Raw genomic sequence first — 21,701 nt, forward strand, 5'->3', positions numbered from 1 at the left:
TTATGTTCAAAGTAACATGGAGCATGCCTGAAAATAACAGCCATTTGCAATGCAACAGGTCTCGCATTTGTGGAAGCTAGAGCTCTTGGTGTTGAAAATGACAATTTTTTTTACTTTAGTTTTTTCTGTGCAGTGGAGTGATGCTATTGCCATTTGTATGACCTCGCAGCTCTGGAGAACCACAAAATGGGAAATAGGTTATGAGGGAGGAGAGACAAGAGTAATATGCGGACTCTGAAAAAAAGTAACAACATCCTGGAAATAGGAAACGCTCATGGGGAATGGAGGATTATGTAAAGCATGTGAAATGTAAGCAGGAGTGTTTTTGCCTGAAAAGTTAAGAATATAACTTCAGGGCTGGAAGCACCTGTTTCAAGTCCATTCCTTATATCCTTACAAAACACAAGAAATATCACCAATATACTCTACGTTAACAGCAGTGCCTTTACAATGGGCACATTAAAATATTCACTGTGCATTCCAGAGCGCAGTGCTTCTATATAGGCACACCAATATTCTCCACTCTGCTCACAAAGACAAGGCAATAAAAGCAAACCTGCTCAAATACCAAAAATCTGCTTTCAAGCTTATAGCAGTACCATTGTTGCATCCTCAATTCAGTATATTAAAAACAACATACACTTTGCAGGATTGAAGATATCTAATGCACCCTGTGTTTCGTGGCCGGCTGTACCTAAACTTAGTAGGCTTAGGCAATGTTGGTGAAAATACTGCACTTTATGAGGCTGTCGTATTGCAAGCTGAAGAACGATGTGCGACAGCAGGGGAAAGTGAAAGGCCCCACTTGTGGCATACCTGCTGAGCCCTGAAGCTGCGTTGTGCTAAACGTACCGAATTAACAGAGGCACCATATGCTGTCAGAGGAAAGAAAACACAGGCACAGTAAGATCGGACCTGGTAAAACCCAGAAGAGAGACCAAAACAGGTGGAGACCTGCACGGCCCAATCGATATCCGGAGGTAACGAGCACCACGGAGAGGTGCACCAGCTGGGCATATGCAAGTACGCCAAAATCCCCCACACCTGGGACGGCAGAATTAAGTGGCAGATGTTCCGACCCGCCTCCAGGTATAGAGTGGGTGCAGTGATAACATAAGACATCAGTGTGAGGAGGCGGCCCGGAGGGTCTGGCAGTTCAACTGGAGGCCAGGGGAGCAGGATCGGTGTGGAGGTAGCTGCTGAGTGTCGCCGAGAGAATCAAGGCCCTTCACTGCAGGGGAGACTGAGCAAATCGCAGAGACAGCCGCATAGGGAGAAGTGTGAGACCCCGATCGCTCCTGTTACCCACAGCGAAGACAAAGGGCTGGGGCACAAGTGTCGATTCGGGCCCAGGACCGCACGTGGTTAGAAGCGAGAAGAGCAGGGTTGTTGGGAGTGCTAGTGACCAGGGGTGGGATTGTTGCCATATGGGGGGAAAGCACCCCAAATAGCCAGAGTGACCAGAGGGGAGCCAGGAACGCCACAAACTGCTCCGTAGGTGCATGCAAATCCTTGGGCAATAGGGCAGTGCCCTGAATGAGGTGACGCCGGATCCGGGCGCCAGTATGGGCCTAGATCCCCACGCTAGCGGAGGAGGAGGACACCCGAGGCTCTCGTGACAGCCGCAGCAGGAGAACTCCCTGCAGAAGCGCCTGAAGCAACGTATTAGCTGAGCAAGGCAGAGCTCATTGAATCTGGTGCCCCGGCCCAGGGCACAGGCTCTCAGAGGTAGTAATTGTGATCCCGACATCCACACACTCAAAGAGATAGCAACTCCGAGTAGCGGAGGAAACCAGAGGCAATGTCGACACCACAGCACAACAGTTGAGCGGATCACCTGACTCGGATGAGGAAAACAAAGCCCTGTAATCACGCCCCACTCACAGAGGCCCGTTGCGAGAAAATAAATAAATAAATAAACAAGCGCGGCCGAAGAGGACAGCGCTGAAAATAAAAAAAAGGGAAAGATCTACAACACGAGAGAAATGCATATGTTTTAGATTTTTCAATTATCCACATCATATTTTTAAATTGAAGACCTGCCAAATAGAAAACAATCCAAAGCCCCTTAAATGAATGGAAACCCACGGAACCAACGTAAATATACTAGGATGCCCTTTTAAGGTCGGGATTTTAGCACGTCATTTACATACAACACAAAGAGAGTGGAATGACACCCGATGGGTGTAATCATCGGTCTCTTAAAGGAGGATATTACTCCCAAATGCATCACAGAAACCAAAACAGTGATGAAAGAATAGAGAAAATGGAGGCTCAAGTTTAGCTTTAACAAAACCAAAAAAAATCTGACAAAGAAAAGATCAAGTTTGGAAAAACCCGAGCACTTACTGAGAGCAAGTTCTGGCGTCCCGCAAGTACTGAGTGGGGCGGCAGGCACCATGTCAAAGTGAAAACGCGCTGCTATACAAACAAGCTCTCGCCATTGCGCAAAGGCAGCTGCATGTTCATATTTGCTTCACGCTTTCACTTTAAGTGGAAGCGCGATGCAAAAATAAACACGCAACCGCCCTTGTCAAAGGCGACTGAAACAAGCTGTCGCCATTACCCAAATAATAAAAAAAGTGCTTATCCATTAGTTAAAGGAGACTGTATAACGCCACAAGTAAAAGATCCAGTCCGGATGGGCCGTCAGAGAAGGAGACAGGGTGGTAACTAAGAAGCCTCATTCTGAATCACGAGCCAGCGTTTAGCATAAACAGTGACGCCAGCCAATCAAAATGATGTGCGGGGTTACAGCTCCACTTCTGAAATCTCCTCAATTACTATAAGCCTCGCAGGGCGAGTAGCGCATGCGCGCTGCAACGCTAGGTTTGCGAGACCTAAAAATGAGACAAACGTGTAAATGCCTGGGGTACAAAGGAGCCATTAGTTTATATTCTGTTAATAAATCTAACCAATTTAATGGTTAACCATTGCATATATGTATTATCTCAATTACAAAATGAAAGGTTGGTAAAACACAGCTTGCAAAGTTCTACTGTTGTAATTCATAAAAGAGTTCAGATTTGAAGGAGAAATAAGCAGGGAACTTGTAAACCAGCATGCTCAAATGTGACAATATGTGAGGAGTAGAGTGTACTAGGTAGTATTTTTCTTGTAGTCAACTATTCCATTAAAATATTTGTCAAACCACATCCTCCTAAACAGGAATATTCTACTGTTGCCTATGTAATGCAGGAAGTGAGGGTATTTTATATCCATGCATGTTCAACTGTTACCTTTAATTATTAAGCAAACACCTTAAATGTTGTGATGCCTCGGATCCAATAGTCTGCAGCCCCTAGTCAACCCGTCCCATGCCCCCTCCCCAACCCAGTGTCTACCACCAGCTGCTGACCTCATTTTCAAGAGATGCTTAAGAAGCAACAACATAATCAGAGTAAGGAATAGTGATCCACGTCCATCAGCACAGAGGAGATGGAAATTATTTGATGAAAAACATACAGTTCACAGTTTTTCCACAGCTGAGTAAATGAACCATGGAGAAGATGAACAACAAAGTTCTGGGAAATAAGGAGGGGTGATAGGTACAGCAGGCCACATATGAAGTCAAGCAATAGATTTAATAAATTTAAAATAATAATAATAGCTAGTCAATGGTGTTATGGCAGGGGACATTTATGCTGCATTTCAATGAAAGATTGCAGAGGCACTACTCCTGGACACTGCAGAGCCCAGTTTAGGTGCCACTCTCCCAGGCCAGGATGCTTCTTTTCTTCACTGGCTGTTCAGGTTCCAGTTCCTGGAATAAAAGGTCATGCACCTTCGCCTCCATGCCAAAGCTGCATGCTAAACTAGAAAACGTCCATGCATCCACTAGCTGGTCGCCTTGCCAGATCTCCCATCGAAGAAAAACATGCTGCAAGGGGAGGTTTTTTAAGGGGCTCCAGGGTCTCACATGATTAGCGCTTATGATGAGTATGCAAGCAGAGCAGAAAATAAGTACACCGTAAGTGAGATGTTATCACAAAGGACAAACAGGGAGCGAAAACAACCTGAGGCCAATATAGATGGACAAACATAGGGAGTGCGAAATGAGGAGACAAGGGGACGAACGGGTTCCACACAAGTTCCGAAAATAAAAAAAGTGGAAGGAAGGGAGGGTTGCAGAAGAGGTAACGGAAGAGTGACAGAGAAGGGAAATGCTCTCAAACAGGGCTAGGAGGAAGGGAAAATGACAAATAGAATGGAAAAAGAAGAAGTAGCCAAAAGAGTAAGGAATAGAAAATGGAAGGAATAAACAGAGGATGACAAGGATAGAGCAAGATTGCATACAGGTGAGGGGAATAGTGAAAAGAAAAGACTGCTAGAACTAGGAAGTGAAAAATTGAAAGACAGAAAAAAACTAAGGTAATGAAAGAGTGAGGCACACACATACACGAGGATGGGAGCGAGAAGGGGCACTCAAGAGAAGAATACGGAGAGGTACAGGATACTGAAGAACATCAGTGGCTAAGAGAGGCGCTCATTATTGAAGGGGTCTGAGCAGGCCTTATTCTACAAAGATACAAAAAAACACTGCTAGAGGAATCTCAACCAGAACAATATTCTGTCCAAATCTGCCAGGGTTTTCCTACCTTCATGTGGTCCCCTAACTGTCCCATAATACTAATAAATGGCTTAACCTGGTTTTCAAATATATTAGATTTTAATAGTACTGCTTATGCCACAAGGAAACTGAATTAAACTTTGTTTTATTAATAAAAATAACAATCCATTTTTGTAAAACTTATCGAACTCTTAGATTAGCTTTAATATAATACACTAATACTAATGGTAAACCAATTAATACTTTATGCACTTCAATTAAAGCAAACCCTTACTGTAATCCTAAAGAGTCCAACTACCCTTACTTAAACTTAAAACTTACCCCAGTAGAAAAATTAACTCCATCGAATCAAATGAACACAAAGTACATTTTATTACATTCATTCTTAACTAAATTAAAATTATAAACCTTATTCTAACCCTTTGTTTCAGGTGTAAACTTTATTTCAATCTAATTTTATTAACTGTTCATTTTAACATTACCATAGAGGTCCCCAATTTATTTCAAATTAAATGTAACAAAACAAATATTTAAAGTTATTCTAACCAAACCCGTTCTTTATTTTTCAACAAATTACAGTGATATTAACCATAGCCCTACATTAAAATGAAGTAGATGGATACAAATTATTTACAAGTAATTTAGTAACACTAAACTACAGCTAACTTAACAGTAATTTTCCTGCTGCTCTGGAGAAAATGATGATGCAGCTGAGTAAATGAAGACAGAGTAAAGGCACTGTCACGGTACTAGCAGGGAAGTTAAATTCAAAGTAAATAGGGCAACTGAAGTTCAAACTCAGCCGATGAGAACCTTCCAAGCCTTCCTTGATAAAGGCAGGCAATATATCTTTTACGGGAGACATTTCTGGTATCCATCAATATGGCGAGAGGCTTGGTTAAAAGTCGGTCATTTTGTAGGGTGTTTCAAATTTCAAACTGTTGCACGTCTTCCTCAATTACAGTTGTTAATAGTGTAAACAACCTTTTTCAATTAGTTGACAGGTACTGCCATATTAGGTGGGAACACAGCATTATGACAGCAAGGGACTTCTAAACATCAGAGAGCTTAAAACAAGGCTGTGAGGTTGCGAGAGCATCTCACGCCCACAGAACTCCTTCTCGTGCCACAGATATTCTCACACAGGCCCAACATGGAGGTCAGTGGGACTCGGGATTCACAAATGTGTTTCCTTGGCAATCAGAAATATTTTGACTATGCCAGGTGCCAGTCTCCTTTATCTGAAGAAGCCTTTTACTGATTCCACAATCATGGCATATGTGGTAGCAAGAAAGATGTTAATTTCCCTAGCCTAGCGGGCATGTAGATGTACTTTGTAACTGTAAACAGGAGATGGCAGTACAATATACTTTGATGTGGGGCCAGAAAGCAACAGGAACTACTGTGAAGCTGTACAAACTTCTGACGGGAATTAAGGCAGATGTTGATTAAAAACAGGAGCAGTGACTGTATAAGATATGAAGGCAAAAAAGCCAGCGGTGGGAACACCAGGAGTGCAAAGGACCGAGGAAGGGGCATGTATGACTTGGGTAAAGACAGCATGTAGAGAACAGGTGAAAGATACAGAACATAAGAAATCAAAGACAGCAGAAACTGCTGACGAGTTGGTCAGACAGGGAAGAAGAGAAAGAATGTGTGAGCAGCCGATCAGGGAAAAGCACTCTGAGCAGAAATTGCTTAGCGAGAAGATGGCGAAAGTAGGGAGTGCAAAAGAATTGAGGAACAGCAGGAAGGGGAAACGTGAAAGCGAAGCAGCAGGAATTAAGACCAGTGCGGTGAAACATAAAGAGAAAGCAACATACATAGGAAAGATCAGAAGGTACTAAAATTACAAAGTAGAAAGAGAGCTAAAAAAAAAAGCTGTTGGAGAAAGGAAAAGTAGTTGTCCAATTAGGAAAGCCGAAGATGCTGAGAAAAGAGACAAAGCAGAGATGGGGAGCAGGAGATGCTGAGGATGGAAACAGAGGTAAATAGTGTGATTTGAATGAAGATATGAAGCAAAACTAATGCAGACGTGTCTGTGGAGGAAAGGAAAAATAAGCGATTCACAGGAAGAAGACAAAGCATGGTCTAGTAAGAAAGGAAAGATAAAACAGAAGCTAGGGAGAAAAAAGAAGGTTAGAGATTAGAAAGAAAGTTTAAGTGAGATGAGAAAAGAGAGGTAAATTGGAAGATGCTCAGCTCATAACACAGAGAAAGAGCAGAAGATGAAAGAAGAAAGAAAACACTGAAATATATGAGAAAGGCAAAAGAGGAGGCAGACGTAGAGGCAAAGCAGGTGATCTTGAGGAAGGAGTGGTAAGGCAAGAAACGCTGAGACAGAAGAATTTGCAATACTGAAGGAGGAGATGCGGAGGAAGGCAAGGTAAAAAAGCAGCTAGTGAGAAATAACAGGTAAGGCAGGGGAACCTCGGGACTAGAGGTATAGAAATAATGTAAAAAAAGAGCAGTAATTAGTGAAAGAGAATTAGAGTGAGAGAAATAAAAAAGGAGTAGTAAAGCTAGGGAGTGGAAGGTTAGTAGAAATGTGAAGGCAAAGAAGATAATGCTAAAGAAGGAAGGGTAAAGCTGGAGCCAGTGAAGCAGAAGAGGTAGATTAAGTGATGCTGGGGACAGCGTAGAAAGACAAGATAAACTAAAGAGGGAAAGGCAAAGAAAGATGAGATGCTAAGGAATGAGAGTAAAAGAAAAAGGATAAGGAAGGAATGATGTAAAAAAAGGTCTTGTGGAAAATGCAAGATAAAGCAGATGACACTGAAGGAGGATTTAGAAATCTGGGGTTAATGAGCAAAGAAAAGTAAAGTAGGAGATGCCGAGTAAGGCCAAGTAAACCATGAGATAGTGAGGAAGGTGATGTATAGCAGAAGGTAGTAAAAGAGAGGTCAATCAGGACATGCTGCAGTACAAGAAGTAAACCAAAAACAGGAGATCCTGAGGATAGAGGATTTTTTTCTATGAAAAATTAAAAGCTACTTGTTTAAGGGGGCCAAGATGGATGAAAGAATATTCCCCTCCACTTCCTGGGATACACGATCTACATGTTACCTGGAACTGGACAACATTTTTAAGAGAATGAAGCAGAGCGGGAGAGAGGACACGGGTGGGATTGGGTGCAGGAGGAACACATGGAGATGTGAGATAGCAGCCTTCAGTAAAGCAGGAGACATCAAGCAGCAATGATAAAAAGTTCTGGTACCTGCTCGCAGGGATGGAGCGGGGGCTGGGCTTAGAGTGACCACAATAACTGGATTGGGGGAACAGAAACAAAAAGACAGGATAAATCACAACAGAAAGAAATCTGCTTCTTCAAAAACAAACCAAAAAGGAAAAGAATTAAACTTCTATGCAGACACAGGGCTTGCAAGCGATGAGAATGAGGCCCACTGGCAGTGATGGAGTTGCGAGGAGGTCACACCCTTGGACAGCAATATTTTCTCCACTCGAAACTGGGTCCGTAATGTAAGTTTACAATATCTACTTTTATGCCAACTCTAGGATGCCACACATTTTCACCGCTTAACTTTCCATTCATACCTTTCCTTTAACAAGCAATGGCAGTGGTGTACAAAGGAGGTGCATGCGACACAGCCAAGGTCGCTCTGCACAGGTTAAGATCGTGCAGAGCAGACTATGTATCCAAAGAGAGGGAGAGCAGGATTTGCCCCCTCTGGGAAACAGTGTGTGTGTGGGATGAGACACAAAGGACTAGGCAATATCCAATGGTGCTGCAAACACCAACAACGGTTGAGCGCGATGAGTATTGTGGACAAGATGAGTAGGCACACTGAATTGCCGAAGTGTATGACCAGCAACTAGAGTTACTACGCACTATCTAAGGCCTTGCACAGTAGGGTCTGGAGGTGTAATCACAGGAAGCAAAAGTACACCTTTAGAAATGCTAAAAATTTAATTTAAAAATGCTGAAAAAAGAAGCCATGGTTCGTCACTCAGGACAGCAAAACATTTGTTAAAACAAGCACTGGCATAGCCAATAGGTCTCGCCTTTCGGACCTTATAAGTCTTTAGCAATGCAACAGTTGATGTTGTTACACTACAATGTTGTATTTCCTTCCTTTTTTAGCCATCCACATTTCCTTTTTACTTTGCATACATACACCCTTCCTTCTTCTATCTATGTGTGCATCTTTGCCTCCTTCATCTATCTTGAATCCTTCTTTCTTTCTTCCCATTATTTTGGCTCTAGTCATTCACTCTTCTTTCCATCCATCCTTTCCCCAATACCTGCTTTTCTCGATGCATCCCTCCACCCATCCATTCTCCTCTCTAGCCATTCATCTCGGCATCCACCCATCAACCTCTTTATCCTCCTCTATAGCGCTCCTTCGGCCCCATCCTTCTCTCTATTCCTCCCTCTCCCCCACCATCTCTCCCTCCCTTCCTTCCATTGCAAGAGTTGGAGTTTATGAGCTTCTGATCAAAGTCAACGCGGCCTTATACACCAATTTAAAAGTTAAATAGTTCTGTTACACAGAACTACCTTCTGGCACCCCAACCACCCGACCTGGCACTGCCTCCCCCCAGCTGCTAAAGTGGGTGGCTAAGGACGCCTCAGCTGTGAGTAGGTATGTATTTGTAAAGAGTATCCCAGTGTGCCGTGCGTGTTAGAGTGCACAGGGAGTAGTGTGCCTTGCATGTTTGTCAGCTGTATGTGCTTGCAGGGAGTGGAGTGACTGTTGGGGGTGTATGCTTGCAGGGATCTGCGTGAATGTTAGTGGTGTGTGCTTGCAGGGAGCGGAGTGAATGTTGGTGGTGTGTGTGCTTGCAGGGAGTGCGGTGACTGTTGGTTTATGCTTGCAGGGGGAGAGTGAATGTGGTCAGTGGTGTGCACTTGCAGGGAGTGGGGTGAATGTTGGTGGTGTGTGCTTGCAGGGAGTGGGGTGAATGTTGGTGGTGTGTGCTTGCAGGGAGTAGCGTGAATGCTGGTGGTGTGCGCTTGCAGGGAGTAGCGTCAATGTTGGTGTATTTGCGCAAGCAGGGAGTGGAGTGAATGTTGGTGGTGTGTGCTTGTAGAGACCTGAGTGTATGTTGTCAGTGGCGTGCGCTTGCAGGGAGCGGCTTGCGGGCTGATCCCACACCAGCCTTGCTGTGTCTGTGGTTGGTTGGTTGCGTCAGGGTGGGAGGGTCACATGCTACCGCCGCCTCTTAAGGGGAAGTTTAGTGTAAGGAGGAGGAGGCGGGCACACGAGGGAGGGAGAGAGAGGAGCAGCGGAGTTTAGCTCACAGTGAGCCAGAAGGTTTTAGGGCGAGCCCCCCTCCACTCACTCGAGAAACTGCTGGAAAGTGGTGTGTGGGGGAAGTGGCAGGGGCCGGGGTGCAACCATGCAAGCCTGTGACAGGTAGAGGCGGGGGGCTGATTTGAGGCACAGGCGTGGGTGCCAGGAAGAGACTCTTCTTTTACAGGCGAGTGTGTGACGCGCAGGCAGCATTGAAGGCGACAACTGTAAAGAGCAGCCAATGAGAGAGGGGTGTGTGCAGCACAGGGGGTCGGAAAGTTTCGAAGAAGGTGAACAAGCAAACGCCAAAGCTCGTGGGCCCAGTAGGGCACTCGCGGTGCCCTGGGGGCACTCACAGGGCTCGGAGAGAGACTGACAGTGCCCCGGTGAGCGGCGGATTTTTAGGGTTTAGGTGATAAGGGGTGGACTGCATAGGGAGATCGTGTTAGAGCTTTGTGAGTTCGGGTGAGCTTTAGTGAACTGCGCGCGAGGGGTGACGGAAGCGTTCGCGTCACTAAAATTGGTGGCAGTTTTAAAATTTTAGTGCGTAGCATTTCCGTTGCTAGGACACGCTAGGACACCAAAATGCAAGATGCAAAATGGCGTCGGGCTGTCCACAGTCCCTACGGACACGCTCATGCTGTCTGCTATGGACAAATGGCAAGAGCAGCCATGTTTGTCCATGCAGACACGTGCACGAAAGCCCTTGCCAGAATTGATCGCAAAATGTGCTCTCCATGGGGAGAGCAGAGCATGTGCTGCTTTCGCCAGGCGAGACCTAAAAATGCTACATTTTGTTGAATTGATGTTGCACAACTAAAGCTATAAATTCCCTGAAGTTGACAAGTTCTAATAAGCAATGCTCATAATTATCCGCGCCCTCATTACCCTATACTGCTAATGACAATTCACATTATGTGACTGCATCAAAAAGGACATCAATTACATCAAGGTAGCACATAGGGAATCTGGAATATTCCACTGAAGTGCATGATCTGGCTGAAGGTCAGACCTTGTCCCCACATTATGCTGGGCAAGGCCAAAGGCAGTGCCTAGTTGCCACTTGGGAGAGGCATGTTTAAATCAAGGCCTAGTAAAGGCAGTAACAGTATGTTGACTACCATAAAAGTTAGCTCTAGCCTCAGTAACAGTTAGCATTCAGTGTAAGGGCATAAGAGGAGTATGGAAAGTGGTGGGAGCAAGGAGGCTCACTTTTATTGGTGAATTTCAACATTATCTACGTTTTGTATCATAATCATCCCTGCAATTATTTCGGGAGTGGTTAAACAAAAGTTTTAACAAAACAAAACATAACTTCGATTTCAGTGTGTGTATGTGTGTGAGACATCACCTACTGGCCGTCGCCAGTAGGTAGTTATAGTTAGGATGTAGCTTTCCATAGGAAGAGCGTTTTTTCACTTGCCAAGAACTTTGGCATGTTTGACGAATCTTCGCAATTTTCAAAACTAATTTGACACTAACTTCAGCTGCTGTCTTGAAAATTTCATGGTGATCCGTCAAGCAAGGGGCGAAAAAAATAAAGGGGGACGGGTCCCAAAACGCATTTTCCCCATGTTAATTTTCATAGAAACTTCAAACAGCTACAACCCAAACTGCTGAAAGGAAGTACACCAAATATGGCAGAAAGATAGCTGTTGGGCCAGAAAGCACCTTTTTGTTAAATGGTGTAAATCTGTTTAGTAGTTGCAGAGAAATTTAAAGAAATTTCCAGTTTTATATCTAGAGACGTGAATAATCCGCGACCCCTTCCAATCTCGTGCTGAGATCTGATTGGCTGCCAACACTTCAAACCAGAAGTGTTGGAATAAATCTTGGAACTCAGCTTGAACCGGGTCCCAGAAAGAACATTAAATAACACATTTTTAAAAAAGGGGTGCATGGGTAGAAACACCCTGACCCCATAGGCCTCTTGCAAGGGGGTCCCACGGGGAGTCCTCGGGGTCAAAAAATTATAATTTTGTTTTTGTTTTAAGTCAGTGGTAGTTGTGTTGGATCCGCAAATCTTGCCAACATTTTTTTTTAAAAAGGAAGGTCGGCCTTCCACTCTTCATTTTTAATTAGACCCAGGTGGGCCAGGTCCCGTGGTCATGTCCAAAATATGTAGGAGGGGGAGCATGGGGCCTCCCCTCCTAGGAGCCCTAAAATGGCAGGGACTGCCACCCCAGGGCAAATTTTGTATTAATGCAGGACCCACCCCCTCCCAACTGCACGCGTTTTCCCCAGGTTAAATATGACAAATTCAGAGAGGGCCATGCCCCCCCCCCCCCACCCCCCGGGACCGGCATCCTCCACGGGGCAAATGGTAACAATGAAAGTGAGGGGCTGCGTTTTTCCTCGCAGCCTCGGGGACCACCACCTTGCTTAGCTGTGACCCGCAATGGAGGGGAGCCATAGATGACCCTAGGGACCACCACCCTTGCTATGTCCAGGGGTGCCCACCCCCAGGACATGGCTGTTTGCTATGGCTTGGTGGGAGCTTTACTACTCCCGCCAAGCAATCAGTGATGTCACAGACCACGTCATGAGTGATGCAATATGAGAGGTAAGAAGCAGTGAATTGCGGGGTGTAAGTTATAGTTAGTTCAGATAAATATAACTGCCAAATTTCACTGGTTTTGAAACCGGAGCGCAACTATAACATCCTTGTAACGTTTTTTCAGTGATCTTTATAAATATAAATATATATATATATATATATATATATATATATATATATATATATATATATATATATATATATATGAACAAGAGGTAGTATCCATTTCACACAATGAAGGCCTTGGCAAAAACTCTAGTGGTAGTCTCGACAAATAAATGATTTAATGTTATCCCTAGAGTGCCTCCTTCAAACAACAGCAGTTTGGAATCTGTAAGCGGATGGTGTAACCAATATCTAACTGTATATATCCATAATAAGAACCCTCCTTTAACAATCATTTACCGTTATACACGCTAAGGACTTTCTAGCATTATGAAAGGATCTGAATAGCTGCTGAAAACCTGAGGGATTCGCTCTAAATGAAAGGATCTTGCAGCAATTCACTATGGATCATATATATATATATAAACATACCACACAAGTGTTAGCCATCAGATGCAAAATGCAGACTTCATACATCACTCACCCGGCCGTACATAAATCGATTCATTTAAGCAGCCCCATTTGTAAATATCAAGCAAGTACCCTGAAGCCAAAAGCATTTAAATCTACACATCTCACGCCTCTGCCCTCCGGGTCAGAAACTTCACAGAAGCCATGGTTTGATTCATCTGAAAAAAGTGACTGCCAGGAAATGGTTGTTCAAATATTGTGAAATGAATGGGTGGCCTATGGGGACAGAACAGCTCACGTCATCCAAAACGTTGGCATGTGCATGCTATTGTGGCAAAACAAATTACCTGGCATTGAGGAGGGCGATTTACAGTTAAGCCAAGATCAGACTATACAGGGCTTAATAAAATCAGTGACCTTGCTCAACTTGGTTTCATGAAACGTAATCCCATGGGTAAAACAGCAGAATTTTTGACTTTCCACTGTATAAGACTGCACATTTATGCGTGTCCAGCTGTTGGGAAGTTCAATGAAAAGAGACAGCAGTCGACAATAGACGCTCTGAAGGAAAAAAAAACAGGTGCGAAAGATTGTACGTCAATGCAGCAGGCTAGATCGCGGGGTGAGTACACACGATCTCGGTTTAGTCTACGGCGAGATATTAGTTACAAAGATGGAAAACAGATATCCAAGGTGAACAGAATGTACTGTCTGCCGATCGTGCCGTTGCTGAAGGCCACCCAACACAGCATGTCCAGATCTCTAGAGATGCTTTCAGCGGTGCAGAAATCCATGGTTTAAAGTGTTTTTATTAGATTTCAGTGGTTGCTTTAGATTAGTCTTTAAAAATATGAATTTTAGGAGTTACAGTGCATTGGGGCCGCACTTCATTAAGAAAAACAAGCATTTGCAATACAATAGGTCTCGCATTTACGCGGGTTTGAGCTATTGGCATTGTAAATGACTATGCCTTCTATTTATGTTTTTAAAACGAAAACAAAAATAAAAGGCATTGTTATTTGCAATGTCAATAGCTCAAACTCGCGTGAATGCGAGACCTATTGCAAATGCTTGTTTTTCTTTAGCCACCAGAAACAGAAAATAACCTAGGACGGTCGGCCAGACCTTGTTGTCCCAGCACGCAGACTCTTTTCCTTGGACTAGGAACTGTCTCTAAGCACATTTAGTTTTGGACAGTTATGTGCCATCCATCCTTTGGCTGGCTAGCTCGTGCGGTCTGTTGCGTCACCGGCATACAACACAGCATACGGCACAGCCAGAGGGTCAAAACACCGAATCAAAGGAGATGGTGACATAGAACGTCTTTTAGGGCACCTCTTCAACTACACCGTTCGCATCCGGTGTATGCATGACTATAGCAACGAATACAAACTTTACAAAAAAAGACAGGAAATGTGCCGTTTACCTGCGAAAGGAGCAGTCTCCAGTGAATCAGGCGCCCGGCCCATCCTCCCAGGAACTATGAGGAAGAGATAAATTAATCCAAGCCCTTGGTGTGAAAGATTCAGGCCTGTTCCTGCAGTCCGGCGCCACTCGCTTTATGTGAGCCCACCTAGAATGCACTGGAGTGCGCTAGCTCTCAGAAGCCGGAGGGTTCACTCGGTGCAAGGCGCTATCGGGTGTTCCCTGGCAGATGAGCCAGCAGTAGGGCGCGGAGCAGCTGGGAGAAGTGCAGTGCCGCCAGGCCCCTTGTACAGTGACGAAGAGAGGAAAAACTAAGCATGGGAGCAAAATCCGTTCCGCTCGCGGATTTTCGCAATTTCGCGATTCGCGAATCTCGCTAAATTGCCAAAATCCGCCTGCAAGCGGATTTTTATAACTCATCAGTGACATCTTCGTGGACAAATATGCAGGGCAGGATTCATTCTGGCACGATGCTCCTGTCACAAAAAGTAAACCTCAACAGGAAGCACTTACAGTCACCGCGGTTAACCCAGTGTCTGCTCAAATCGAAAGAATGAGGCATAACAAAGGCTACATTTATTTAAATAAGTGCAGATGGGCATATATTTTTTGCTATTATGCCAAAGTTTTCAAATGCGAGTCTTGGTGCATTATATATGACTTCTTCTAGCGCGAAAAGCTCATAAGCATCCAAATGTATTGATGGAGTAATTGTCCAATTAAACTAGCCACAAAATCATTTCAAACAGAACTCAAAATAAATTTGGATCCAGACAGAATAATGAGAACCACAAGCACCAGTCACCAGCAGCCCAAATTACGTCTCATTTGCATCTGAACCTTTGCTCCAGTGCATACAAACAGTAACGCTTGAATTCATTTGCTTAAGTATGTATGTATGTATGTATGTATGGGTACTCTTTTATAGCGCATGTCTGTCACCCAACGGGTATCCTGACGCTTTGACTAGAAGGAACCTGCTTCGCACCATGCTGACTTATAAGAACTAACGTGACCCAACCTTAGGAAAGAGATGTGTTTTTAAATTTTTCTTAAAGGAATTGAGATCGTTCATGCTTCTCAGTCCTAGCGGAAGAGCGTTCGATAGCCTGGCTGCCGTAAAGCTGAAAGATCGGCCGCCCAGCCGCGATCTCAAAACTTTAGGCACCACAGCAAGGTAAGCAGAAGCCGAACGAAGGGATCTGGACGGAGTGTACCAATGGAACATATTTTGTAGTGGCACTGGGCCTTGTCAATGAAGGGCCCTGAATACGATACATAAAGATTTAAAATCGATCCGCTGAAGGACCGGTAACCAGTGAAGGTCCCTTAGTGCCTGAGATGAAGAATCAAGGCAGCGACGAGCAAGCGCTAATTTGGCTGCGAGATTCTGCACCCGTTGCAGTTTTCCTATCAAAGTAGATGGTGCTCCAAGAAATAGAGCATTACAGTAGTCCAAGCGACTTACAATAATGCTCCTCACCACCTCTGGCCTGCTGTCCATGGGAAGCATCCGAAGGACCTTTCTCAGCATACGAAGCAGTCCCATACAAGTGCTCACTGTTTTATTAACGGCTGCATCCAGTTGGAGGTTAGACCCAAACATCACTCCCAGATTACGGACCGAGGTGGCAGACACAGTCGTGCTCTGGAAGGAAGGCGGCCAAAAGTCCGGCGGGAGAGGTCTAGGGACGCGATCAGTAGTGCAGTGTAAGACTTCTGTCTTAGAGCTGTTAAACTGCAGCGAATTCTGATTCAGCCAGTCCGCAGTTGCGAGCATACAACGGTGGAAGGTGTCTAACGCCACTGCTTCCTTGCCCTCAAGCGAGAAGACAAGTTGAGTGTCATCCGCGTAATTCGTCACCGCTATGCCGAAGGATCTAATCAACGCAACCAGGGGCCGCAGGTACAGGTTGAAGAGGATAGGGCTGATGGCCGACCCTTGTGGAACACCTTGCTCCACTCTTCTGATGTTAGATTTGAAAGGTGGCAATGACACTACCTGATGACGATTTCCAAGGTATGATGTCAGCCACTTCAGGGCATGGCCTGTCACCCCTACTTCCTCTAATCTTTTAAACAGAATTGCATGACTGACTGTGTCGAACGCGGCCGACATATCGAGCAGCACTAAAAAGGCTGCTCTTCCATAGTCGGCTCGCGTCCTGAGATCGTCTAGCACAGTCACCAACGCTGATTCCGTCCCGTGGGCCGGTCTAAACCCGAATTGAACCTCATCCAAGCAGGACCCGGTCTCCAGGTACTTAGACGGATGTTTTGTAACCCACTTTTCCAGAATCTTTATTGGAAACGGGAGCAGGGAGATAGGTCGATAATTTGCTGGGCAAGCCGGGTCCAAGGTGTCCTTTTTAAGAAGAGGGGATACCACGGCTAATTTCCAGCAATCTGGTACCCGTGCTGAAACCAGGGACTGATCACAGATGGCAAACAGCGGGGGGAAAAGTTCTTCCCGGAACAGCTTCCAGTGTTTATGTGGAAGCGGGTCCAAAGGTGATCCCGACGACACGCTGTGAGCCAAGGAACAGAATTCCTCAAAAGTTGGAGAAGGAAAACAGTCCAACCTGGCAAAGCTGGGGGTTATTTCTGTAGTAGGCCCGGGATGCGTTTCGTTACATCCTTGAGGAATACCGCTGGATGTAACGCCAAGATTGTTCAAAATGGCTGCGATTTTGTCCTCAAAGGCCTGTGCCAGTGAGTCGCACAGAGACTGAGATGCGGAGATAGCATTGGCCGCGGTAGCAGGGCATGACAGGTCCTTCACAATCTTAAACAAGGTCTGTGATTTGTTTACTGCCACCCGCAAAGACTCTTCCAAAAACCTGGCCTTCGCACATTTGATCTGTGCTTTATAGATGGACAGGGCCTGTTTGTAGAGAGCCCGATCGGAGTCCAGGTAGTTCTTTCTCCAGGTACGCTCGGCCCGCTTACATTGGAGTTTAAATTGAAGCAACTCCTCGGAAAACCATGGCATAGCCGGAGTAGGTCTGTTTCTGATTTTCCGTAAAGGGGCCAACGAGTCTAGGGAGGACACGATCCGTTGGTTAAGCCTTAAGTCTACGTTTTCCTCTAAGGTGAAACCCTCTGAGAGTAGTGAAGGTAGAGGAGACTGACTCAAGAGTTTTGACCATTGTCTGGTACTTTTAACCCCACCTGAATTCCTATTTCTCCCCTGCCCCACCTTGGGCGTAAGAGAGAAATGCACCAGCGCATGGTCCGTCCAACACTGGGGCAGGATGTTCCGTACAGTTACGTACTCTGGATCTGCGAAAACTAGGTCCAGTATATGGCCCTTTAAGTGGGTATGGGTGCGGACCAGCTGCTGCAGCTGAATACTCAGGCAGGTCTGGGTCAGGTCTGTGAGCGCAGTCTCTCCAGAACCGCCTAACCAGAGATTGAAATCTCCCAGTACCATTAACCTTGAGTGCGAGGTGGATAAATCAAGGATTAGCTCAATCAGCCCTGTCACGGCCAAAAAAGGGCTAGATGGAGGTCTATAGCAGAGCAGACCGGTAAATAGAGCGCCCCCCTGCCCATTCAGAGAGAAGGCTAGTAGTTCACAACCAGGAATGGTCTTGATGTCAATCAGGGATAGATCTATTGATTCTCTGAAAATTAAGCCCAGTCCTCCCCCTCTAGCACCAATCCGAGGGATGTGCCTGATTTTATATCCAGAGGGGCAGGCCAAGCCCAGCTCCACTGCACAGTCCGTGCTTGTCCATGTCTCTGTCATGAGTAAAATATCTAACTCATGGCAGTCAATTATGAAGGCAATATCTCCGTGATGTGAACACAGCGACCTCACGTTTAGAAGGCCGCAGCTAAACGAGTCTGTCTGCTTCCCCGCTGCCACTGCTAGTCCTCTTAGCGAGGAACTGGTGTTAATACATAGGAGTTCATCTCGAGTATAGGTGATAGTCCCCTGAGATGGTAATCCAGGGGGACGGGACCGGCCCCCGGCGCGTCCGTTGCGCGAACGGGCGCAAACGGGCTTACCTCTGGCGCACCTCCGGCGCCCCTGCGGCGCACCCGCTGCGCGCCGTCGCTGCGCGCCTGTCTAGCAGCCATCTTAAAAAGCCAAGGCTAAGAGATCACGTGGGTCCTGGCAGGGCGAGTGGCTCTCCCTCACCCAAGATGGCGCTCCGTGAGGAAATCCTTCTCCCCAATCCAAGATGGCGCTCTGAAACCGGCGCGATGATTACACAGTGCCCCCGAGTCCCTGTCACTACGCCTACAAAATGATCCGGCAGCATCAGTGACAGAAAAGCCTAAAAGCTAATAAGAGTCAACGAAGGGCGGCAGGTGAAACTGAAGGTGCCAGCACAAAAGCTAGAAGCAGCTAAGTCTGCCCACAGTGGCTGCCTCGGTTTCAGAAAAAATGTCCACACTGTTGTATTTTATTCCCTCTGAAACCACTCTTGAAACCTATGCACATGCAGGAAGATAAACCACCGCATAAGTTTGTCAGTGTAAAATATTGTTATGAAATGTGACCTTTCTGTTTCTACCACATTCATTTTACTAGAGATCACGGTCTTCCCTGAGCAAAGGCTCTATTTATTACACACATATATATTATCACACGCTCCTGTATACTCTATATGTTTTTTAGGTGCCCGAAACTACAAATAAGGCTTCTAGCGTGCGGTTTGGCAGTGTTTTATTCCATTGTTTCACAGATGAGTCTCACACCAGGCACCAATAATAATGCCAATGAAAAGAGGTTTCAGCGTTAAGATCCGAGTCTGAAGAATTGTGACTGTTTGAGGAATTGGAGATTCTCTAGTTCGCATCGGAAGAAAAGTGTCAGAATGAAAAGATTAATATGTCAACTGTACAGGGATAACAATTTAGACGCCAGGCTCCCATTGTGCACGCCGCAGCAGGATTCATTGTGGCACGATGCTCTCGTCACAAAAAGTAAACCTCAACAGGAAGCAATTACAGATAAAATCAGGTTCCCTAGTTGAAGCTCAAATTCAGTAACGTATCAATCAGCCCTAAAAAAGTAGTGAGCAAGGTCGAGGCTGGGAAAGTGTCCTTTATTCCCATATCGGTCGTCGAAAATTAGCTGTAATCCTTGAGGGAGGTCTCTGCATCTATGAGTTTCCCGAGCGCCATCCCCGTGTAGCTCCTGTGACCAGGAGGCTGCTTTCTCCTCATCTGCTGCTCTGCTCGGTCTCTGGCCCTTTATAAACAAGATGCATGTGAACTCGCATAGAAGCCCCGCCCGTTTGGCCCCGTCCACCACACACTAGCGGTATGAAGCGTCTTCCCGCCCGTCCCCACTATGATGGCCAGCTCTCTCAAGGGACCTCGGCCCCTTTTGGCGCACTTGCAAAGTTACAGGCACACGTGGTCACATATTTGTACAAATGGCAAAAAAATCCGCGAGTTTGCGGCAAAATTCACGAACTCGCTGATTTATTTGCCATTTCGCGCGAATTAGCGGACCGCGAATTCGCAAATTTCGCCCATACTTAGGAAAAACCTAATAGATTCCACCATGGAGGGGAGGGGGTGGGGAGCTTGGGTCTTTGTACAGAGTGCAATTTACTGGTAACTGTCTGGTGGAATGTGTCCGCACTGCCGATGTTACACAGTCTGCATTCATTGTCTGGGCCTGGTAGCACTCTGTAATAAAAATGTATTACCAACCCACAAATAACTTTCCCTTGGACACCCTTGGATTCTGGGTAAATCACTTCATCTCCCTGTGCCCAACAAAAAAGAACACTTATAAGGTCCCAAAGGCGAGACCTATTGGCTATGCCAATGCTGGTTTCTATTCTGGTATTTTTCTCTGGCACATTTTTACTGCTCGTGAAGGAAATAAGAGCTGGCGGGAATGGGTGGGGGGAGTCCGGTGAGGAGAGTAGGGGAGGGAAGTGGAGAGACCGGGAGATAGTGGAGGATGAGAGTGAGAGAGCATTAAAGGAAGAGAGTCAACGAACGAGAAGCAGACAGACGGAGTAGAGATGGGGGTGAGGAGGGGTGAACATGAGAGGAGGAGACCGAGGGTGGACGCTGGGCTGAAGAGGGGGGAGGGCGAGTGAGAGACTCATGAGGTGGACACTGGAGAGAGCGGGAAAGAAGGGGAGAGAGAGAGACTGACAAAGTGAGAAAGAAAAGATAGAACGGATGGGGGCAGGCAGGAGCAATATCGAGAAAGACCCAATAACTGAGTGCCTTGGTTACACTCAGAGCGCCTCACGGCCCCACGGTTGAAGGTGCGAGGTGTGTCAGTGTCTCCCTTTTTAGGTCTCGCCTGTCAATGCGCATGCGCATTGAGCAGAGCGAGACTATGGGGGCTTAAACAGAGCTTACCTACACTGGCGATTCACTGGCGATTTGATGAAGTGCATGTGCACTTTTAACTCAATGCGCAAGCGCAATTAGTTAAAATGCGCGTGCACAGCATCAAATCGCCAGCTTAGTGCCGCCAGCAGCTCTTCCCGCTCCGCCCCCTGCTGCATCAAAGGCTTGGCGCTCTGCCTCAGCCCAGCCATTCTCCTCCCCTAATTACCCCCTGCTGCATCAAAGGCTTTTTCACGGCCGGCCGGCCGTGCTTTCAGTTTCACGGCTGGCCGGCCGTGTCTCCTTTTCTTTTTCTTTTTTTTTTTTAATCCGCTGCATGTTGATAATAACAATATCTGCTTGCTTTGCTTTATAGCACTTCTTATCATAGTTTTGCCGTTTCTAAGTTCTATCAATCACAGGCTTTATAACAATTCTTATCATAGTTTTGCCGTTTCTAAGTTCTATCAATCACAGGTTCTACTGTTATCATTCTCCTCCCCCCTCCCCACATTAATGCCCTCCGTCTTGTTTGTTGCAGTCTGTCTTCCTTTTGTCTCTCCCTATCCCTCTTACTTCCCCTTTTTCTCTCCCCTTCCCTCTGCTTCGCCATCTCTTCTTTCCCTCTTGATTCCCCGTGTTTCCTCCTTTCCCCCGCCTCACTCTCTTCACTATATGTCTCACTCCTTTCTTTCTCCCCTTTATATATTTTTTCCGTTCTCTACTTCTCTCTGTCCCTTCCCTCTGCACACCCCTTCCCTCCCTCCACTCGTCTGTTCTCTCCCTGCCCCCTTGTTTTTTTTCCTCGCACAAATGGGAAAAATGGCACCCATCTGTGAACCTGGCAACCCTGGGAGCTGCTTTCCTTCTTAGATGGCATTACGTCAGCAGCTATTCCGGGTCCCAGTTCAGGCCTTTCTTTTGCACGTAATTGTTTTCGGGCAAATTGGTCCAATTTTCAAAAGGGTAGGGGGTGCGGGGGCACACTGCAGGTCAGCATTACATACCGCAAATCATTATGGCAGATGCAGTTCCTGTTAGATGTGTTTTAACATATGTGTTT

The 21,701-nt window shown here is 45.9% G+C and overlaps 1 protein-coding gene across 2 annotated transcripts in view; it reads right to left on the reverse strand.

The window, feature by feature from the left end:
- MAP2K7 (mitogen-activated protein kinase kinase 7) overlaps positions 1-21,701 on the reverse strand; it is a 266,930-nt gene that overhangs the window by 183,141 nt on the left and 62,088 nt on the right. The window contains exon 2 of one of the 2 annotated variants that reach the window (XM_078681283.1): positions 7,788-7,835. The exons of the other annotated variant lie outside the window; for it this stretch is intronic. Within the exon in view, the coding sequence (XP_078537409.1) occupies positions 7,788-7,835 (48 nt within the window). The remainder of the gene's footprint in view (positions 1-7,787; positions 7,836-21,701) is intronic. 2 annotated transcript variants of the gene reach the window in all.

The sequence above is a fragment of the Lissotriton helveticus genome, chromosome 1_1 (genome assembly GCF_964261635.1).
Source record: "Lissotriton helveticus chromosome 1_1, aLisHel1.1, whole genome shotgun sequence".
NCBI classification, from domain to species: domain Eukaryota; kingdom Metazoa; phylum Chordata; class Amphibia; order Caudata; family Salamandridae; genus Lissotriton; species Lissotriton helveticus.